The sequence below is a fragment of the Dendrobates tinctorius genome, unplaced genomic scaffold, assembly GCF_039654945.1.
Source record: "Dendrobates tinctorius isolate UK_male_01 unplaced genomic scaffold, ASM3965494v1 ptg000181l, whole genome shotgun sequence".
Taxonomy (NCBI): Eukaryota; Metazoa; Chordata; class Amphibia; order Anura; family Dendrobatidae; genus Dendrobates; species Dendrobates tinctorius.
The window spans coordinates 3,587,467-3,605,128 of record NW_027361848.1 but is presented as its reverse complement, the minus strand read 5'-3'; the positions used below and the strand labels follow the sequence as shown (position 1 = coordinate 3,605,128).

At 43.4% G+C, this 17,662-nt stretch overlaps 1 protein-coding gene across 2 annotated transcripts in view; it reads left to right on the top strand.

The window, feature by feature from the left end:
* Positions 1 to 17,662, top strand: part of PGBD5 (piggyBac transposable element derived 5) — a 669,748-nt gene that overhangs the window by 502,278 nt on the left and 149,808 nt on the right. The window contains exon 7 of one of the 2 annotated variants that reach the window (XM_073551843.1): positions 8,783 to 10,130. The exons of the other annotated variant lie outside the window; for it this stretch is intronic. Coding sequence (XP_073407944.1) covers positions 8,783 to 8,978 — 196 coding nt within the window. The 3' untranslated portion in view covers positions 8,979 to 10,130. Of the gene's footprint in view, positions 1 to 8,782; positions 10,131 to 17,662 lie in introns of those variants that run through there. 2 annotated transcript variants of the gene reach the window in all.

Genomic DNA, 17,662 nt, shown 5'->3' with positions numbered 1-17,662 from the left:
CACCACGGTCATATGCATTACTACTTCCTATGGGTCTATGCAACATAAAGTGGGACTCGTCCCTGCGTTATTGCATGATGTTATCTTGGGCCGGGATTTTCCCCACTTCTGGCAATTGTGGGAGAATCAGTTGATGCCCTCGGGTAATAGTGTACATGATTCTTCTCCCAGGGCGCGTGTGGGTCCCGAACCCCTGGAAGAGGTCTCCCCGGAAGACTCGGGGGAAGAGTCTGCGGGAAATGACCTGCAGTTCCCATTTTCAGTCATGGCTGGTGATACGGAGGAGACCAGGGAAGAGGAGGAGGCCGACAGCTGTCCACCTCCCCGTTTGCCGGATTTAGAAGTTCAGAAAGATGACTTCCAAAGCGAGCAAATAAAGGATCCTACCCTTTCTCAGGCTAGGACAAATGTAAAAGTGATAAATGGGGTACCCGTAGAACCTGGCTCTAGGCTGGCATATCCTTACATGGTTCTGGAGAATGATTTACTCTATCAGATAGAGAAAAAGGGGGAAGATACGGTGCAACTATTAGTCGTGCCAAAACCCTACCGGCGGCAGGTGCTGGACCTGGCCCACGGACATGTGATGGGAGGTCACCTGGGAGTCCAGAAAACCACCGATAGGATATTACACTGTTTTGTTTGGCCAGGCATGCATCACAATATTCGTGTATATTGTGAGTCTTGTCCTGACTGCCAAGCCTCTGCACCTAAGCCCCGGTTCTGTAGCCCTTTGGTACCCCTACCTATTATTGAAGTCCCGTTTGAGAGGATTGGGATGGATTTAGTTGGGCCCCTTCCACGGTCTGCACGTGGACACCAACATATCCTGGTCATCTTGGATTATGCCACTCGTTACCCGGAGGCCATCCCTTTGCGTAACACGGCCACCAAGACGATTGCCAAGGAACTGGTGCATGTGTTTAGTCAGGTTGGTATACCAAAACAGATACTCACCGACCAGGGGACCCCCTTTATGTCCAGGGTAATGAAGGAGCTCTGCCGATTGTTACAAATCAAACCGTTACGCACATCCCTGTATCACCCTCAAACAGACGGGTTGGTCGAACGGTTCAATAAAACTCTGAAGCAGATGCTGAGAAAGGTGATAGACAAGGATGGGAAGAAGTGGGACTATTTACTCCCGTATTTGCTTTTTGCCATCAGGGAAGTACCCCAGTCTTCCACGGGATTCTCGCCTTTCGAGTTATTGTACGCCCGACATCCTCGCGGACTGTTAGACGTTGCAAAAGAAACCTGGGAGGGTCAGGTCACTCCGTTTAAAACGGTGATAGATCACGTCACACAAATGCAGGACCGTGTTGCGGCTGTTATGCCTATCATCAAAGAACACATGATGCAGGCTCAAGGAGCCCAAAAAAGAATCTATGATAGGGGCGCCAAGATCCGTACGTTTGCACCCGGAGATAGGGTGTTGATCCTGGTCCCCACGGTGGACAGTAAGTTCCTGGCAAAGTGGCAGGGCCCCTTTGAGATTAAGGAAAGAGTTGGTGAAGTAAACTACAAAGTATACCAGGCAGGTAAACGGAAACCTGAACAGATTTATCATGTAAATCTGATAAAACCCTGGAAAGATCCTTCTGCCTTGTCAGCGGAGCTGGCCCGTCCCGTCTGCTCGCATACCGTACCGCAGGTACGGGTGGCAGAGACTCTCTCGGAGCGGCAAAAGACTGAGGTCAGGCAGTTTTTACTTCACAACCAAAAGTTTTTCTCAGAAAAACCCGGGCAGACTATGCTAATGAAACATGACATCGTAACGGAACCTGGTGTCACAGTTCACGTAAAGCCCTACCGAATCCCGGAAGCGCGCCGTGAAGCCGTTTCCCGAGAAGTGAAGGCAATGTTAGAGTTAGGTGTCATTGAGGAATCGCACAGTGCTTGGTCCAGCCCGATTGTGCTAATTCCTAAACCGGACGGCACCATCCGGTTCTGCAATGGCTTCAGGAAACTGAATGCAGTCTCAAAATTTGATGCCTACCCTATGCCCCGGGTCGACGAGTTAATAGATCGGTTAGGAAAAGCCCGGTATATTACGACCCTAGACCTAACAAAGGGGTATTGGCAGATCCCTCTGGCGGAGGCTGCCAGAGAAAAGACGGCATTTGCTACCCCGGAAGGTCTATTTCAGTATGTGTATATGCCGTTTGGACTGCACTGAGCACCGGCGACCTTCCAGAGACTGATGGATCGAGTCCTGAGGCCACATAGGCAGTACGCTTCGGCCTATTTGGACGACATTGTCATTTACAGCTTGGACTGGGAGACTCATCTCCAGAAAGTACAAGCTGTGATTGACGACCTGTGGGAGGCAGGTCTAACCGCGAACCCCAAGAAATGTCACATCGGGCTAGAAGAAGCCCGGTATTTGGGGTATGTAATTGGGAGGGGTGTTGTTAAACCCCAGGTTGATAAGATTCAGGCGGTTCAGGACTGGCCACAACCTGTCAACAAGAAGCAGGTGCAAGCCTTCCTGGGGATCGCCGGTTATTATCGCCGGTTCATACCCAATTTTGCAGCCATCGCTACCCCCCTGATGGATCTTACAAAAGGGAAAGACTCCGTCATGATTAAATGGAGTTTAGCGGCTGAAGAAGCCTTCCATAGCCTAAAACGGGCACTTTGCTCTCAGCCCGTACTGGTGACCCCGGACTTCCGCAGCGAGTTTGTGGTACAAACGGATGCCTCTGATACCGGTATCGGGGCCATACTCTCACAAGTGAGGGACGGAGTGGAACACCCAGTCCTCTATCTCAGCAGGAAGCTGAATAAACACGAGCAAAGGTATGCAGTCGTAGAAAAAGAGTGCCTAGCCATTAAGTGGGCTCTAGAGGCCCTCAAATATTACCTGGTGGGCCGAAAGTTCAGGCTGATCACTGACCATGCCCCTCTCAAGTGGATGCACTTGAACAAGGAACGGAATAGCCGGGTGACCTTCCTTGCCCTGCAGGCCTACACTTTTACGGTGGAGCACCGCCCAGGGGTACAGATGGGAAATGCAGATGCCCTGTCCCGAGTGCACTGTTTGGCGGGTGTCATTGCTCGACCGGAGTGGTCTGAGCAGAGGGGGGGGATATGTGAGAATCATGTGGGAATAGTGGATGAGGGCAGGTATATCTCTCCCAGATTCCTTTCCTATGTGGCCTAGTCTGGTCAGTATCGCACCTGCTTGCTAATGAATATTGGGAGGTGGATATAAAAGGATGCCAGGTGGTTGTGTGAGTGTCTCAGCCTGGGAACACAGAGAGCCTGTCTGTGTGAGAGACACACGTGAGTGAAAACAGTGCCCACTGCAACTGTGGTTTGGCTGGACGGGAGAAGCCCGCCAGTTGGTAGTTAGGTTGTCCATTGTTTAGTTAGTGCCGGACAGGCAAGGATTTGTTTTATGTTTTATTTCCTTTTTGCATTGCTTTCACCGTTAATAAACCTGACCCAGGGTTAGTTATACCCGAATCCCAGCTCTGCGCCTGAGTTTCATGCTGAACGCACGTGACCTTTGACCCCAGCAAAGCCGATCCCGGAGTGTTTTATCACAGTGTGTATGTATGTGTGCATCTGTGTATGTACACTATGTGTATCTATGTGTATGTTTCTGTGTATCTGTGTATGTGTGTACGGTATATGTGTGTATGTAAGGTATATTTGTATGTCTGTGTGTATGCATGTACAGTATAATGTATATGTGTATGTCTGTATCTTTGTATGTGCGGTATATTTGTATGTATATATGGTATATACTGTATGTATGTTTGTGCATGTATGTACAGTATACTGTATGTGTATGCATATGTGTGTACGGTATGTATACTGTATGTGTGTATGTACAGTATATATGTGTATGTATGGTATATCTATGTGTATCTGTGTGTGTATGCAGGGTATATGTACGTGTATCTGTGTGTGTATGTACGGTATATGTATGTGTATCTGTGTGTATGTACGATGTATAGATATACGGTATGTGTGTGTGTATGTATGTGTGTGTATGTACAGTATGTGTGTATGTTACGTTGTATGTGTGTACGGTATATGTATGTATGGTGTATGTGTGTATGTATTGTGGTGTGACTGGTGGTCAAGTGGTTAATGGAAGGTATGTGTCACAGGGATGGCAGCTTCCTGTGATGTAGCCCGGAGTGTTTTCTTAAGTGTACGTAAATGTTTAAATAGTTGTTGTTCATATTTGGGTCCGGGCTACGGGTAGCTTTGAGAGTTGGGAGGGTCTGGCTACCCATGTACCACACACTATGGTGAGGGGGCTCACTGTACCCCGTTTTGTCTGAAGATATGTGTGGTTGTGAATCTGCAGGACCTGTGATGAGGTCATGATCATGTGACTAGCCATGTGATAGGTAACTGGGAGTGGTTACAGCTATCTAAGGCAGGCGTGTTGCACATGTGAGAGAGTGTGTTGGAGTCTGTCAGCCCAGACAGAGCTCCCATGTTCCAGGCTCGGATGTCGCATAGCCTGGGGAAGCCGTGCCGGTGACTCAGAGCCAAAAGGAACGGACGGTTTTGAAAACCGTTTGATACTGGCTGGGGTCAGTGACAAATGTGTACAGGATACCTCTGTGGACAAGAGGGATCTGGGAACCTGCGTGGCCAACTGGTAACGGTCTTGAAAACAGTGTGATACTGACTGGAGTCAGAAAGAGACTGTGTGTGAACGGATACTTATCAGATACCTCTGAGGACTCAGGTAACTGTCTTGACAACCGTGTGTTATACTGACCGGGGTCTAAAAGACAGTGTAATGGCTGCTGGAACTATCTAAACAATAAATCAAAAGGACTCAAAATGATGCTATGCCAGAAGTCCATTGTGGAAAATATGTTAAAAAAATTCCCATCAGATAACAATAGCAGCAGGGGGCAAGGATGAAGGATTAGAAGAGAGGGAAACACACAGCAGAGGCATACATTAATCCCATCGCTACTCATACTGTGTCCGCATACATTCCCTCATTCGCTCCACATACTGTCTGCACCCATCCCACCCACTCGCCATAAATTCTGCACCCATCCCTCACTGTTCCTTCATATATGCCCTCTATTCCCCCATACTGTTTCCTCATACTTCCCTTCCATACTGTTTCCTCATACATGCTCTGCATCTCCCCCTTTGCACCTCATTTTGTGTCCTCATTCTAAATCTCCCCCACACATTAAATCCCCCATCCCCTCTCCAAATCTCCCCACACACATTAAATTCCCTATCCCCACTCCAAATCTCCCACACACACATTAAATTCCCCATTCCCACTCCAAATCTCCCTCCACACATTAAATCCCCTTCCCGTGCACTTAATCTTCGGTGTCTTCAGCTCCCCTGGAGCACTTACCACCAGTGTGGTCAGCGTGGGCGACTGACGCCAGCAGCATGATCACATGATCTTATCACACTGCTGGCATCTCTCTGACCAGATGGTCAGAGTTTCAATTGTATTCGTGAGACAGATGCGCATACAATTGATCCCTGGGGGCTGGAGAGCTCACAGTCCGGGGGGGCGGCAGAATGCAGCCGCCTGGGGAGACACTGCGGACCGCCACATTAGGTGGCTCGCCTGCGCCCTCTGCTGGCTGCGCCCGGGGCACATGCTCCAGCTGCCGCCCCCCAGATACGCCTCTGGGTTACTCTGTCAAGGTGTGCCAATTTCATCAAACGAGCCCAGCGTCCAGGTCCTGATGACCAGGTATTTTTTGACAATGAGGGAAATGTTTTTAAAGATGGTCAAGCAATACCTATCCAACAAAACCATTGTACTCCTTAATTCCTCTGCAACCTTCAACTATTGAGTCTCAAAGCTACGTGGTTGACTAAACCAGCATACTCACTAATTCCTAAGAGACTTTCAACTTTTGCGTCTCAAAGGTGAACAAATGGCATGTGCTGTCTCTTTATGTCTTGAAGCTGTTATGCTGCCCTGCTGCTACCATCTTGTCTGAATGGATCTTTAGTGCCACTGGGGGAATCAGAACACAGAGGCACTTTCAACAGAAAGTGCTGACAGGCTCACTCTGATAAGAGTGAACAAAGCCTGAATTAGACCCTACTTGTCAATACCACCAGATGGCAGCAGCACTTAAAGTGTTTTTAATGTTCAATATTTGAATGCGGCCCGCTAGTTGTTCCCTTCTAGGGTCTATAAATGAATGGATAACCCTATTTATATTTTTTTCCTGGCTTACACTTTGTGTAAAGCCTTAATGAGTGTAGAAGTACCACAACTGCACTTTCTTAATTTTTTTATGAGGCACTCCAGTTGGTGCCTTCAAGGGTGTATGGATGAACCTGCTTGTAAATATTGGCAGGCTTGTTCTGTATGCAGAACTTTTATGAGTGTTAAGGGCATGTCACACTAAGAGATATCTCTAGCAATATCGCTATAACTAGTGACGTTATAGCGATATTGCTAGCGATATCTCTGTGTCTGATACTTACCTACGACCGGCTCCCCCGCTGGTTATCGCTGATCGCGCGAGAACGTTCAGGACTGTTTCTCGTCGTCAGCTTCCTGCGGCGCTTCCTGCTGTGAGGACGAGCGACGCGTGGAGCCGGGCGGGAGGACGCAGGATCGCCTGGTGTGACAGGTAAGTAGCGATCCCCGTCCCCAGCGATGTCGCTAGTGAGATCTGCCTGTGTGGCAGCTCACTAGCGACCACTTAGCGATGTACCAGCGATCCTGACCGCGTCATATCGCTGGTCGGGATCGCTGGTACATCGCTAAGTGTGACAGTACCCTAAGAGTACTACAACTACACTTTGTTCACAATATTTGATTGAGGCACTATAGTTGGTGCCTTCAAGGGTGTATGAATGGTCTTGCTTGTCATTTTAGGCAGGATTTACACTTAGGCTAGTTTCACACTAGCGCTTTTGAGCGCAGCGACGGCCTGCGCATGGCCGCCGCTAAGCCCCGCCCCCTGCCGCACCTCCGCCGGTAGCTCCGCCTACCGGCGCATGACGCTTCATGCGTCCTGCGTCCCCTATCTTTATCACTGGGGGCGCAGGCCGTGCGCAGTATGCGTTTGGCGGCGCATGCGTCCTAGCCTTAGTGCATGGATTTTATGAGTCTAGGCGTACCACTACATTACAGTTTGAACAGAATGGTTATGAGGCCCTTCTTTATGTGTAGTACAGGATATATCTGAGTCACTATGAATCCCTAATTTTTGGCACTTCTCGCTTCCTTCATAAATTACAAAGAAATTTTCGGTTTTATAATGAAAAAAAAATACATTTTGGTTTGCTCAAATAATTTTTTTTCAAATCCTTGTTAAATTTTGCCTTACTTGTTTCTTATTTTTTTTTCTGTAAACTCCAATTTCTTGTGCTTCGTACAGTATGTCCCCATATAGTGCACCACAGTATAATAGCCTCAAATAGTGCTCCATACAGTATAAGAGACCCATATAGTACCCTACAGTATAATGATCCCATATAGTGCCCCACAGTATAATGGCCCCATATAGTGCCACACAGTAGAGTAGCCCCATATAGTGCCTCATAGTATAGTGGCTCCATAATGGTGCTTCATACGGTATAATGGCCCCATATAATGCTCCATACATTATCATGACCCCATATAGTGCCCTTTCATCCTGGTATATGGCCCCTCTAGCCTGTTATATACAATGCATAGAAAAAAAAAAAAACACTTGTACTTATCTTCCCTTGCGCTCCCACTCCGCACTGAGTCCTATGCTGTGTATTTAGAGCAGAATTTGAGGTGGGCAACTATCGTGCTCAGACACTTATACACCTCCAATTGAAAATGGCAGTCTGCAGTAGCTTAATTAAAAATCAATAAATAGAAAAATATTAAAGTAATTTAATTTTGCGTTCATAATAGATAATTATTATAACAACAATTAAAATCATGGCACCTTCCTTTTAAATCTGAGTTTTACCTCTTATCACCACAAACTGGAAGCAGTATCTGCTGCTTGCTCTGTTACAGTGGTTGTGAATCAATAGAGATCACACACCTATAATTTCTCATGATTGACTTTACTATATAGGTTTATGAAAATTATTATAAGGAAGTCTGCAAGGTGAGGCTCAAGATAATGTGTATCTATATAGGTGAGCTATAACTGGAGATGGCCATTTTAGGTGATTTGTCTAATAAAAAATTATATGAATTTCAAAAAATTAGTACCAAAATTGATTTGCTCATCACTACTAAAAGGCCAAATGGCACAATTTATTTTTGCATTGGAATGTTTTGTACATTATGGAGTAATGTAAATAATGTGCTTTAGAATGGTTTATTCTTCTACAGTTTTGCTATAGTCCATAAAGTCTAAAAAAAATAATTTAATAGCATATTTTGCATCCATGTAATCAGATCAAATGCAGAAAGCTAGAGGACTACAACATTAAAAACTTTAAAAATAATTACACATGGTATTGAATGCAACTTATCGGTAATTGTTTTACATTTTTGGGATGTTTGCAAGAATATGGTAAAAAACAAACAAAAAAAAAGCAGAAAAGAATACCTATAATACATTGTACATATCACAAAAAGAAATCGTTGTTTCTCCTAAATAGAAAATAAAACAATATCAGACTCAAGGGATACATGCAATTTCTCCAAAGTTAAATAAGCTATTGCTATATTTATTTCAGTCATTAAGGCCTGGAATGAATGCAGAGGAAACGGTCAAAAAAAGGACTTTGTATAGCTATGCGTACAAAATGACATATTCGCATGATTACAAATATTCAGCAATATAATCAATTTTCTATTCTGTTTCAGGTACTTTATTTCACACAAACCAAACAAGACTTGGCAGCAAGTATTTTGGTATTCCCTAAGCATTGCCATAAATAATGCTTACATCATCTACAAAATGTCTGATGCCTACCATGTTAAATGTTATAGCCGTGCCCATTTTAGCGAAAGACTTGTTCAAGAGTTGCTTGGCTTGGAGGAAACGTCATCTCAGGATTAATTACTACCATTTGATGGTTGTATGGAGAAGAATTGGAAGCTATTCTGCTCTGAAATGCCAGTCATAACTGTATACATTAAAATATCTACAAATATTATGTTATTTCTTTTAGCAAACCTGTAAACCGCGCCAATTCAAACATTCCTTTCTAAATATTTAAAATTATGCAACCTACCATGTAAAAGATTTACCAAAACGTAAGCATCAAAGTATGACAATATTATGCAAACATTTTACGCAGGGGTAGAAAAAATGCTGCAAAGTGAGAATACGTTCAAAACTACAAGTGTTCATAGTTTACTTTTAACCCCTTCACCCTCGAGCCTGTTTGTACCTTCCTGACCAGTCCATTTTTTTCAATACTGACCAGTGTCATTTTATGAGGTCATAACTCTGGAACGCTTCAACGTATCCCAGTGATTCTGAGTGTTTTTTTGTGATATACTGTACTTCATGAAAAATTTGTTTAACCCTTTAATGACAGCCAATACGTCTTTTTACTGACCTGAGATATAAGAGAATATCATCCCCATACAGGTGACAATCCAACAGCTGTCTGCTGTACCTATAGCTGACAACTTGTTGTATCACCAACAATCAGTGTTGGCACCATCCATATCTGTTTAACCCCTTAGTTGCTGCTGTCAAAAGTGACTACATCATATAAATGGTTAACAGAATGTAGAGGCTTCCTATTTAACCCCATCGGCACCCATAGATCATGATTGTGTGGTTCTGCTGTTTGCCACGGCAATTCACGGCCAAATAACGGCCTTAGAGTCTGCCGGATACAGTGGCCTGTTTGGAAGTTAGCGACATTGAGGCTATGGGCCCACGTAGCGTTTTAAAACGCACAATGAAAACCGGACTCCTTCCCAGAAATCGCGCTGTTTTTTCCGCGCGCTTTCACTGCGATTCTGCTGCGATTTTCTCAAGCACTTTCCAAGCGATTTGAAGCATCGCTTGGAAAGTGATTGACAGGTTGGTCACACTCGTCAAACATAGTGTTTGACAAGTGTGACCAGCTTTTTACTATTGAGGCAGCCTATGCGGCATCAATAGTAAGAGATAAAATGTTAAAAATGATAAAAAAATAAAAAATCGGGGTATATTTACCTTCCGACGTCCCGCGCTGCCATCCCGGGCCTCAGTGTTCCCAGCGATGCCTTGCGAGACTTGTGATGACTTGGTCTCGCATTACTATAGCGATCTCGCGAGACCGCTAGAGTCACGCGAGACTACGTCATCACAGGACCTTGCCGCAAGGCATTACTGGGAACGCTGCGGCCCGGGAATGCAGCGCGGGACGTCGGAAGGTAAATATACCCCGATTTTTTATTTTTTATTCTTTTTTTTACAGGGATATGGTACCCAGGGCCTGGAGGACAGTCTCCTCTCCTCCACACCGTGGGTACCAACCGCACCTGAGACGCTTAACTTCCCGCATGGTGGGCATAGCCACATGCTGGAAGTAAGCGATTCTCATGCATTCCTATGGGTGCAGAATCGCGGCAATTCTTTGCGATTCCGCACAAAAGAATGATCATGCTGCAATTTTTTCCGCGATGCGATTCCGCTGCAGAAAAAAGCGCAGCGTTAGCACAGCATGTGCAGAATGCCATAGGAATGCATGGGGTGCGTCATGTACAAGATTTTTAAACGTTTTCGCAGCGTTTTCGCGCTGAAAATCACGGCAAAACCGCTTAAAAATCGCATCGTGGGCACACAGCCTTAGGAGGTAAAAATGCACTTTTTAATTCCTGTCATGTCACTTTTGTATTCATTTCTGAAAATCACCTGAAGGGTTAATAAGCTACCTGACTGCAGTTTTCAAAATGTCAGGGGGTGCTGTTTTAAAATGGCATAACTTTTTTTTTCAAATTTATAGCACCCCCAAAGTCACTTCATACCTGGATAGGTCCCTAAAAAATAAATTTTGGAAATTTCCTTGAAAAAATGAAATATTGCTGTTCCATTTTTAAACCTCCTAAACTGCTAACAAAATAAAATAACATTTTACAAATGGTGCTGATGTAAAGCAGGCATGTGGGAAATATTAGTTATTAATGTTGTTCTGTGGTATGACTATCTGGATTAAAGGGATAATCATTCAAAGTTTGAAAATTGCATTTTTTAAACTTTTGCAAATGTTAGATTTTTTTTTATAAATCATCATAAAATATATTGACCTAAATTTACCATTATCATAAATTATTATGTTCCACGAAAATTTTTTTCAAAATTACTGGGATTTGGGGAAGCGCTCCAGAGTTATTATCACATAGGCCGGGGTCACACTTGCAACTGCAATGCAAGAAACTCGCGCCAGTCTCTCGCCTCAATAACCGCCATAGAAATACATGCAGCCGCACACTCTGGTCCCAAGTGCCGGTGGCAGTGCCGAGTATTGAGGTGAGAGACTTATGCCCTTAAACCAGAGCTATGTCACACAAAATAGTTAATAAATAACATTTACCACATGTCTACTTTACATTAGAATAATTTTTTAAATTAAGAAGTTAGAAGGGTTAAAAGTTGACCAGCGATTTCTCATTTTGCCAACAAAATTTACAAAACCATTTTTGTTTTAAGAACCACATCACGTTTGAAGTGACTTTGACGTGTCTGTATGACAGAAAATACCTAAAAGTAACACCATTCTAAAAACCACACCCCTCAAAGTGCTCAAACCTACATTCAAGAAGTCTATTAACCCTTCAGGTGCTTCACAAGGGCTGAAGCACTGTGAAGGAAAAAGTGAACATTTAACTTATTTCCCCCAAAACTTTATTTTAAACACAATTTTTTTTCATGAGGGTAACAGGAGAAAATGAACCCCAAAATTTGTTGTGCAATTTGGAAGGGAAGGAGCATCGTTTGACTTTTTGGACACAAAATTGCCTGGAATCGAGAAAGCCATGTCGCATTTGGACAGTCTCTGATGGATGTGCCTAAACAGTAGAAGTTCCTCCACCAGTAACCCCATTTTGGAAATTAGACCCTTCAATGAACTTAACTAAATGTGCTGTGAACACCTTGAACCTCCATGTGCTTCACAGAAATGTAAAATGTTGAGTCATGAAAATTAAAAAAAAATCACATTCTTTCCACAAAAATGTTTTTTTTCAGCCCTAATTTTTTTTATTTTCAGAACGGTAACAGGAGAAAATGTACCCCAAAAATTTTTGTGCAATTTTTCCTGAGTACGCAGATACCCCATATGTGGTGGAAAACTACTGTTTGGCCACACAGAGAGGCTTGGAAGGAGTGACTGTTTGGAGAGCAGACTTTGATAGAATTGCCTGCGTGCACCACCTTGCATTTGGAGAGCCCCTGATGTGCCTAAACAGTGGAGAGCCCCCAAAAGTGACCCCATTTTGGAAACTACACCCCTCAAGAAATTTATCTAGAGGCATAGTTTTATGGTAATGATTACAATGCTTTTGATTTTACTGGTGTATGAATTTATAATGTAGTGGTATGCATAAGTTGTGTCGAGTACATCAAATTATAAAAGTGTGTTGTGTAAACAGGGTAAAAACAAATTTTATTAATTTGTGGATGTGTGGTAAGCTTTGAAGCAAGCCTTGTTGAAAAGGCCAGGTTTCTCATGGCAGGTTTCACAATACTAACTTGTGACTTTTCAGATTCCCCTCTAGGAGCATAACCTACACCATTTTTTTTTATCTTCCCTTCTTTGCTGTTTGGGAAACCTCTCCTGGAAAATGTTGACCTAGTACGATACAATCACCATCAGTTTCAGAAGTATTGGGACCCTCACCTTCCTCAATGCCAAACATTTAGGGCCTTGATGACTACCTCCTGGAACTGAAGGAAAGTCCACTTATTGCCTGCTGATTGAAACAGCACAAAAGCATTGTACAGTGCCATCTGCATAATGTGCACCGCCAATTTGTTGTACCATACTTTAGCTTTTTGCATGGTACTATATGGTTTGAGGATCAGATCTGGGACATCTACACCCCCCTGTGTACTTATTGTAATCCTGGATACAATCTGGCTTTGTGACTTGTGTTGCAGAACCTTGGACATTGACAAGGCAGCTGTTGTCATGGTGTATGGTGGTCAAGATAATGACATCCCTCTTGTCCTTATACTTGACCATCAGTAAGTTGTTGCTGCATTGGGCTAAGCATCCGTCCTGTCTCAGCAGTTGCCCAATTAGTGGTTCAGGAAGGACTCTGATTTTTGTGTACAGTGCCACATGCAACTGTATCTCTGACAGAGAGGGTTTTGAAGAGTGGGATGCTGGTGTAAAAGTTATGTATGTATAGGTGATATCCAGCTCTGGGTGCAGCAATTCCCACTCACCCCCAGGACAGGAGGCATTCAGGGGTTTCAATCTGGGTGTCCTTTTCTTCTTAGACCCTAAATCTGTGGGTGTACCCTGAGGTACTCTAGCACAACTTACACAGTTTAATTCCATAGTTGGCCCTCTTACTGGGCAGGTATTGTTGGAATATTAGCCTGCCTTTGAAAGAGATTAATTTATAGCGATGCAAGAACGTCAGATGAGACGGTCTGTGGGAGCGCCAGCTAAGTGTGGGTATTAGTAAACAGATGGGGGTCCGATGCTGCTCCAACCGGGTGCCTCAAAAGAGGAATAATTGTAGGAATGTTGCTGAAAGATCCGGTCTGCAGGGCGCAAAGGACAGAATTCTATTGATGCAAAATATTCTTCATTTATTAAAAAACAATATAAATATAAAAGAGTCCACAGCGCATTTAAACGGAGTATATCCGTCTTCCTCAGGTGGCATTATACACTCAATGAAAGGGGGGGTGTATTTAAAGGAACGGCAACCAATAAAAATGCAGAAGCAATTAAAACAGTTCAAAACCAATTAAGACACACGTGATAATTAAAAGACTGATGATGGCCATATAAAAAGGGTACAAAACATAAATACAAGCGTATGTTAAAAAGAATGTTAAAAAAGAAAGTAGGGATAAAACACCACTAAAAAAAACTGCAAACATTTGGAAAGTATATTTTGATAAAAGAATCTCAGATATCAAATGGCTTTTTCAATGGTAAGGTTTAACCCTTCTGGTGCCAGTGTGCCAAGTTTAAAAATCCAGAAGCTTTGCCTTCTTATTAGATTGCCAAAACGGTCGGTCACATTGTCTGGAATATGGTCTATAATGGTGAGTTTCAGTGAGCTCTGATTTTTATTGTGTATTAGGAGAAAATGTTTCGAGAGACTATGCAGTAGAAATCCATTACAGATATTTTGGCGGTGTTTATTGAGTCTAGCGTGCATCGTCTGTACCGTCCGGCACATATACTGTAATCCACATTCACATTCAATTAAATAGATCAGGGTTCCCCAACTCCAGTCCTCAAGGCCCACCAACAGATCATGTTTTCAGGATTTCCTTTGTATTGCACAGGTGAAGCAATTATCACCTGAGCAATACTAAGGAAATCCTGAAACCATGATCTGTTGGTGGGCCTTGAGGACTGGAGTTGGGGAACCCTGAAATAGATCACATAGGTTGATTGACAAGTGACATGAAAATTTATTTTGAAACTAATGCCAGTGGTACGAGATTTAAAATATTGCGCCCCATTTAGAATGGAAGTGCAACGTAGACATTTTGGGACCTTACAAGCAAAGCACCCTGGTTTAGAGTGTCCTTGGTTGGTAAATAGAGCTGAAGGCTTAACAACTGTGCAACTCGGGGCCACAAGATTACGAAGAGTCTGTTTTTTTCTGAATATTGTAATTGGTTGTACAGGTATATGTGGCGACACGCTAGACTCAATAAACACCATCAAAATATCCGTAATGGATTTCTACTGCATAGTCTCTCGAAACATTTTCTCCTAATACACAATAAAAATCAGAGCTCACTGAAACTCACCATTATAGACCATATTCCAGACAATGTGACCGACCGTTTTGGCAACCTAATAAGAAGGGAAAGCTTCTGGATTTTTAAACTTGGCACACTGGCACCAGAAGGGTTAAACCTTACCATTGAAAAAGCCATTTGATATCTGAGATTCCTTTATCAAAATACACCTTCCACATTTTTGAAGTTTTTTAGTAGTGCTTTATCCCTACTAATTTCTTTTTTAACATACTTTTTTAACATGCGCTTGTATTTATGTTTTGTACCCTTGTTACATGGCCATCATCAGTCTTTTAATTATCACGTGTGTCTTAATTGTTTTGGACTGTTTTAATTGTGTCTGCATTTTTATTGGTTGCTGTTCCTTTAAATACACCCCCCCTTTCATTGAGTGTATAATGCCACCTGAGGAAGACGGATATACTCCGCTGAAATGCGTTGTGGACTCTTTTATATTTCTATTGTTTTTTAATAAATGAAGAATTTTTTGCATCAATAGAATCCTGTCCTTTGCGCCCTGCAGACCGGGTCTTTCAGCAACATTCCTATAATTTATAGCGATGTCCCTCTGGGGTGTGTATGTCTCTGCAAGTTTTCTGCTGAAGTGTTCATCTACTGGCTGAATTTTAAAAGTTAGAATTATCTTGGGGAGGACAATGCGCATTATCACTATAATGCAAACATTATTGGATTGCTTCAAATCCAGTCCATGGTGTAACCATAAGGAATACCGGTGTGCTGTAGAGTTTGTCAGTACTCCAGTAGTGAAGAAGCTCTTGTTTATTGACTTTGCCCATATGCAGCACAATGCACCAAAATGTCATCATTCCTGCTGTTTTTACAGAGATCCATCTTGGGTATGATGATGTTGAATTTTGGGTGAAAAATTGATGGGCGGGGCATGGCCTAGGACCCTGGCTATGTAGGCAGCTGGAGTCCAGAGCTCCCGGTCTGATATCTTAAAAGCGACCCATAAAGCGACTGGAGGTCCACTCATTATTCGGTTCAGAAGAGATTCCTGACCACCCTGGACCACTTTGATTCTACTATCAAGCTCCTTTTTCCAGGGAAAAGTGAAGTTTCAATTTTCCAGAAGCCAGCGGTGAGAGCAGTGGGGAAGCAGCGGAAGGATACCATTTTGTGCCATGGACTTTCCTGAGGAGAAAATTTTACGTGCAGCGATTATCTGAAGATAATTAAATTCATCATCCCCTGTTCTGAGGTACCCATTTTTATTGTTTAAACAGAGGCACAACCACGTTCTGGACTTTCAATCCCAGCGGGCCTGCAGTGTGACAGAGTGGAGCTGAAGGGCAGAGTGATACCGCTCTCCACCGTGAGCTCCTTTGAAGAGAGGATCTGAAGACAAGTGCGGGCTCCCCTCTCAGAGAAGACCACTGGGACTGGCTTCCCTAATCTTAAGGTACCCATTGCCACCCATTATTCTGGGGCACACCCGGTTCCTGGTCCTCTGGAGTTGGCATCCAGACAGCATGTCGGCCAGATCTTCCGCGGCGTGTGAAAATAATCCCGACAGCTGCATAAGATTATACTGCAGCGGGAATAACTTTGGTGCAGCGTTTCACATCCCGGGAGGGCTACCTATCCCTAGCCCCTTAGACTGGTGTGCAGGTGACGCACCAATTAGATCTACATCCGCAGTACGTGAAAATAGTCCCTGCAGCAATACCAGGACAAGCAGCACGGGTCCTGCTCTGAAGTGGTTACGGCTCCTGGTGCATTACTGCTACCCCTCTCTACCTTTTGGGAGTACCCTGTTGAATCCTATTATATACTACACTGGGTTGGACTTCTTTATTGCAGATTGTACCATTGGTGCGCTTGTATAACCTGGAAACATTTCAAAGGCGGGAAAACTCATCTCTCATGAACAGGCTTTGTTACTAAGTCACAGAGGACCCTGCACATTGCTCAGTTAGGATCCCTTACACAAAGTCCTTCTTTCTATGCAGGAATAACTCTTCCTGAGGATACCTTGTCGGTGCAACATCTGACTTTAAAAGGAACATTCACCAGCCTCTTTCTCCCTAACTAATCTTGTAGCAGTTCCTATAAAATTACAGGATCTAACTTGTTGGACTTTACAGTCACTTAAGTTACATGTATATTTGTATTATTTTGTAATACTATCTTGCTACAATATTCTTGTGGGGGATGCTCTAAGAGTCTATTATTAGCAGACTTTAATATCTCATTTTGTCAATTCAATACTTTTTTTTTTTAAATCTCGTACATACCTTATATATTTCTTATCTATTCCTAAAATCTAGTAATACATACTCCACATCTCATTGCATTTATTCCTAAAAATTGAATTCTAGTACTTCACTTAATTCTCGTATAAACACTGCCATAGGGGCACTTGAACAAAATGGATGCTGCAATACTGAGAAAGAAAACTAAGGCTCAAAAAGAATCTATGTCACACATGGGGGCAATCTCAAAGTCATATGAAGACTTTCCTAGCCTGTTAAGCCCGGGCAAGTTGAGATCCCCATTGAAGGGAGATGAGTCGAGGTCTTCCTTTCTAAAACAATTGCAGATCCCAACGTATAGTAAATCTACTAAGGGGGGTAATGGCTCTGGTTTAAAAAATTCAAAATCTCAAACTAACATGCCCTCCTCTAAAGGTAACTCTAAAGGGGCAGCCAGCCCTCCAGACCTGATTAATTCTCCTTTGGAGGGGATGGACACCACTATTTCAGCTAAACAAAAAGTTCATAATGATCAAGATAGCACACCCCATTCTTGTGCTGCGGAATCTGAAAGTTTCTTGGATGATT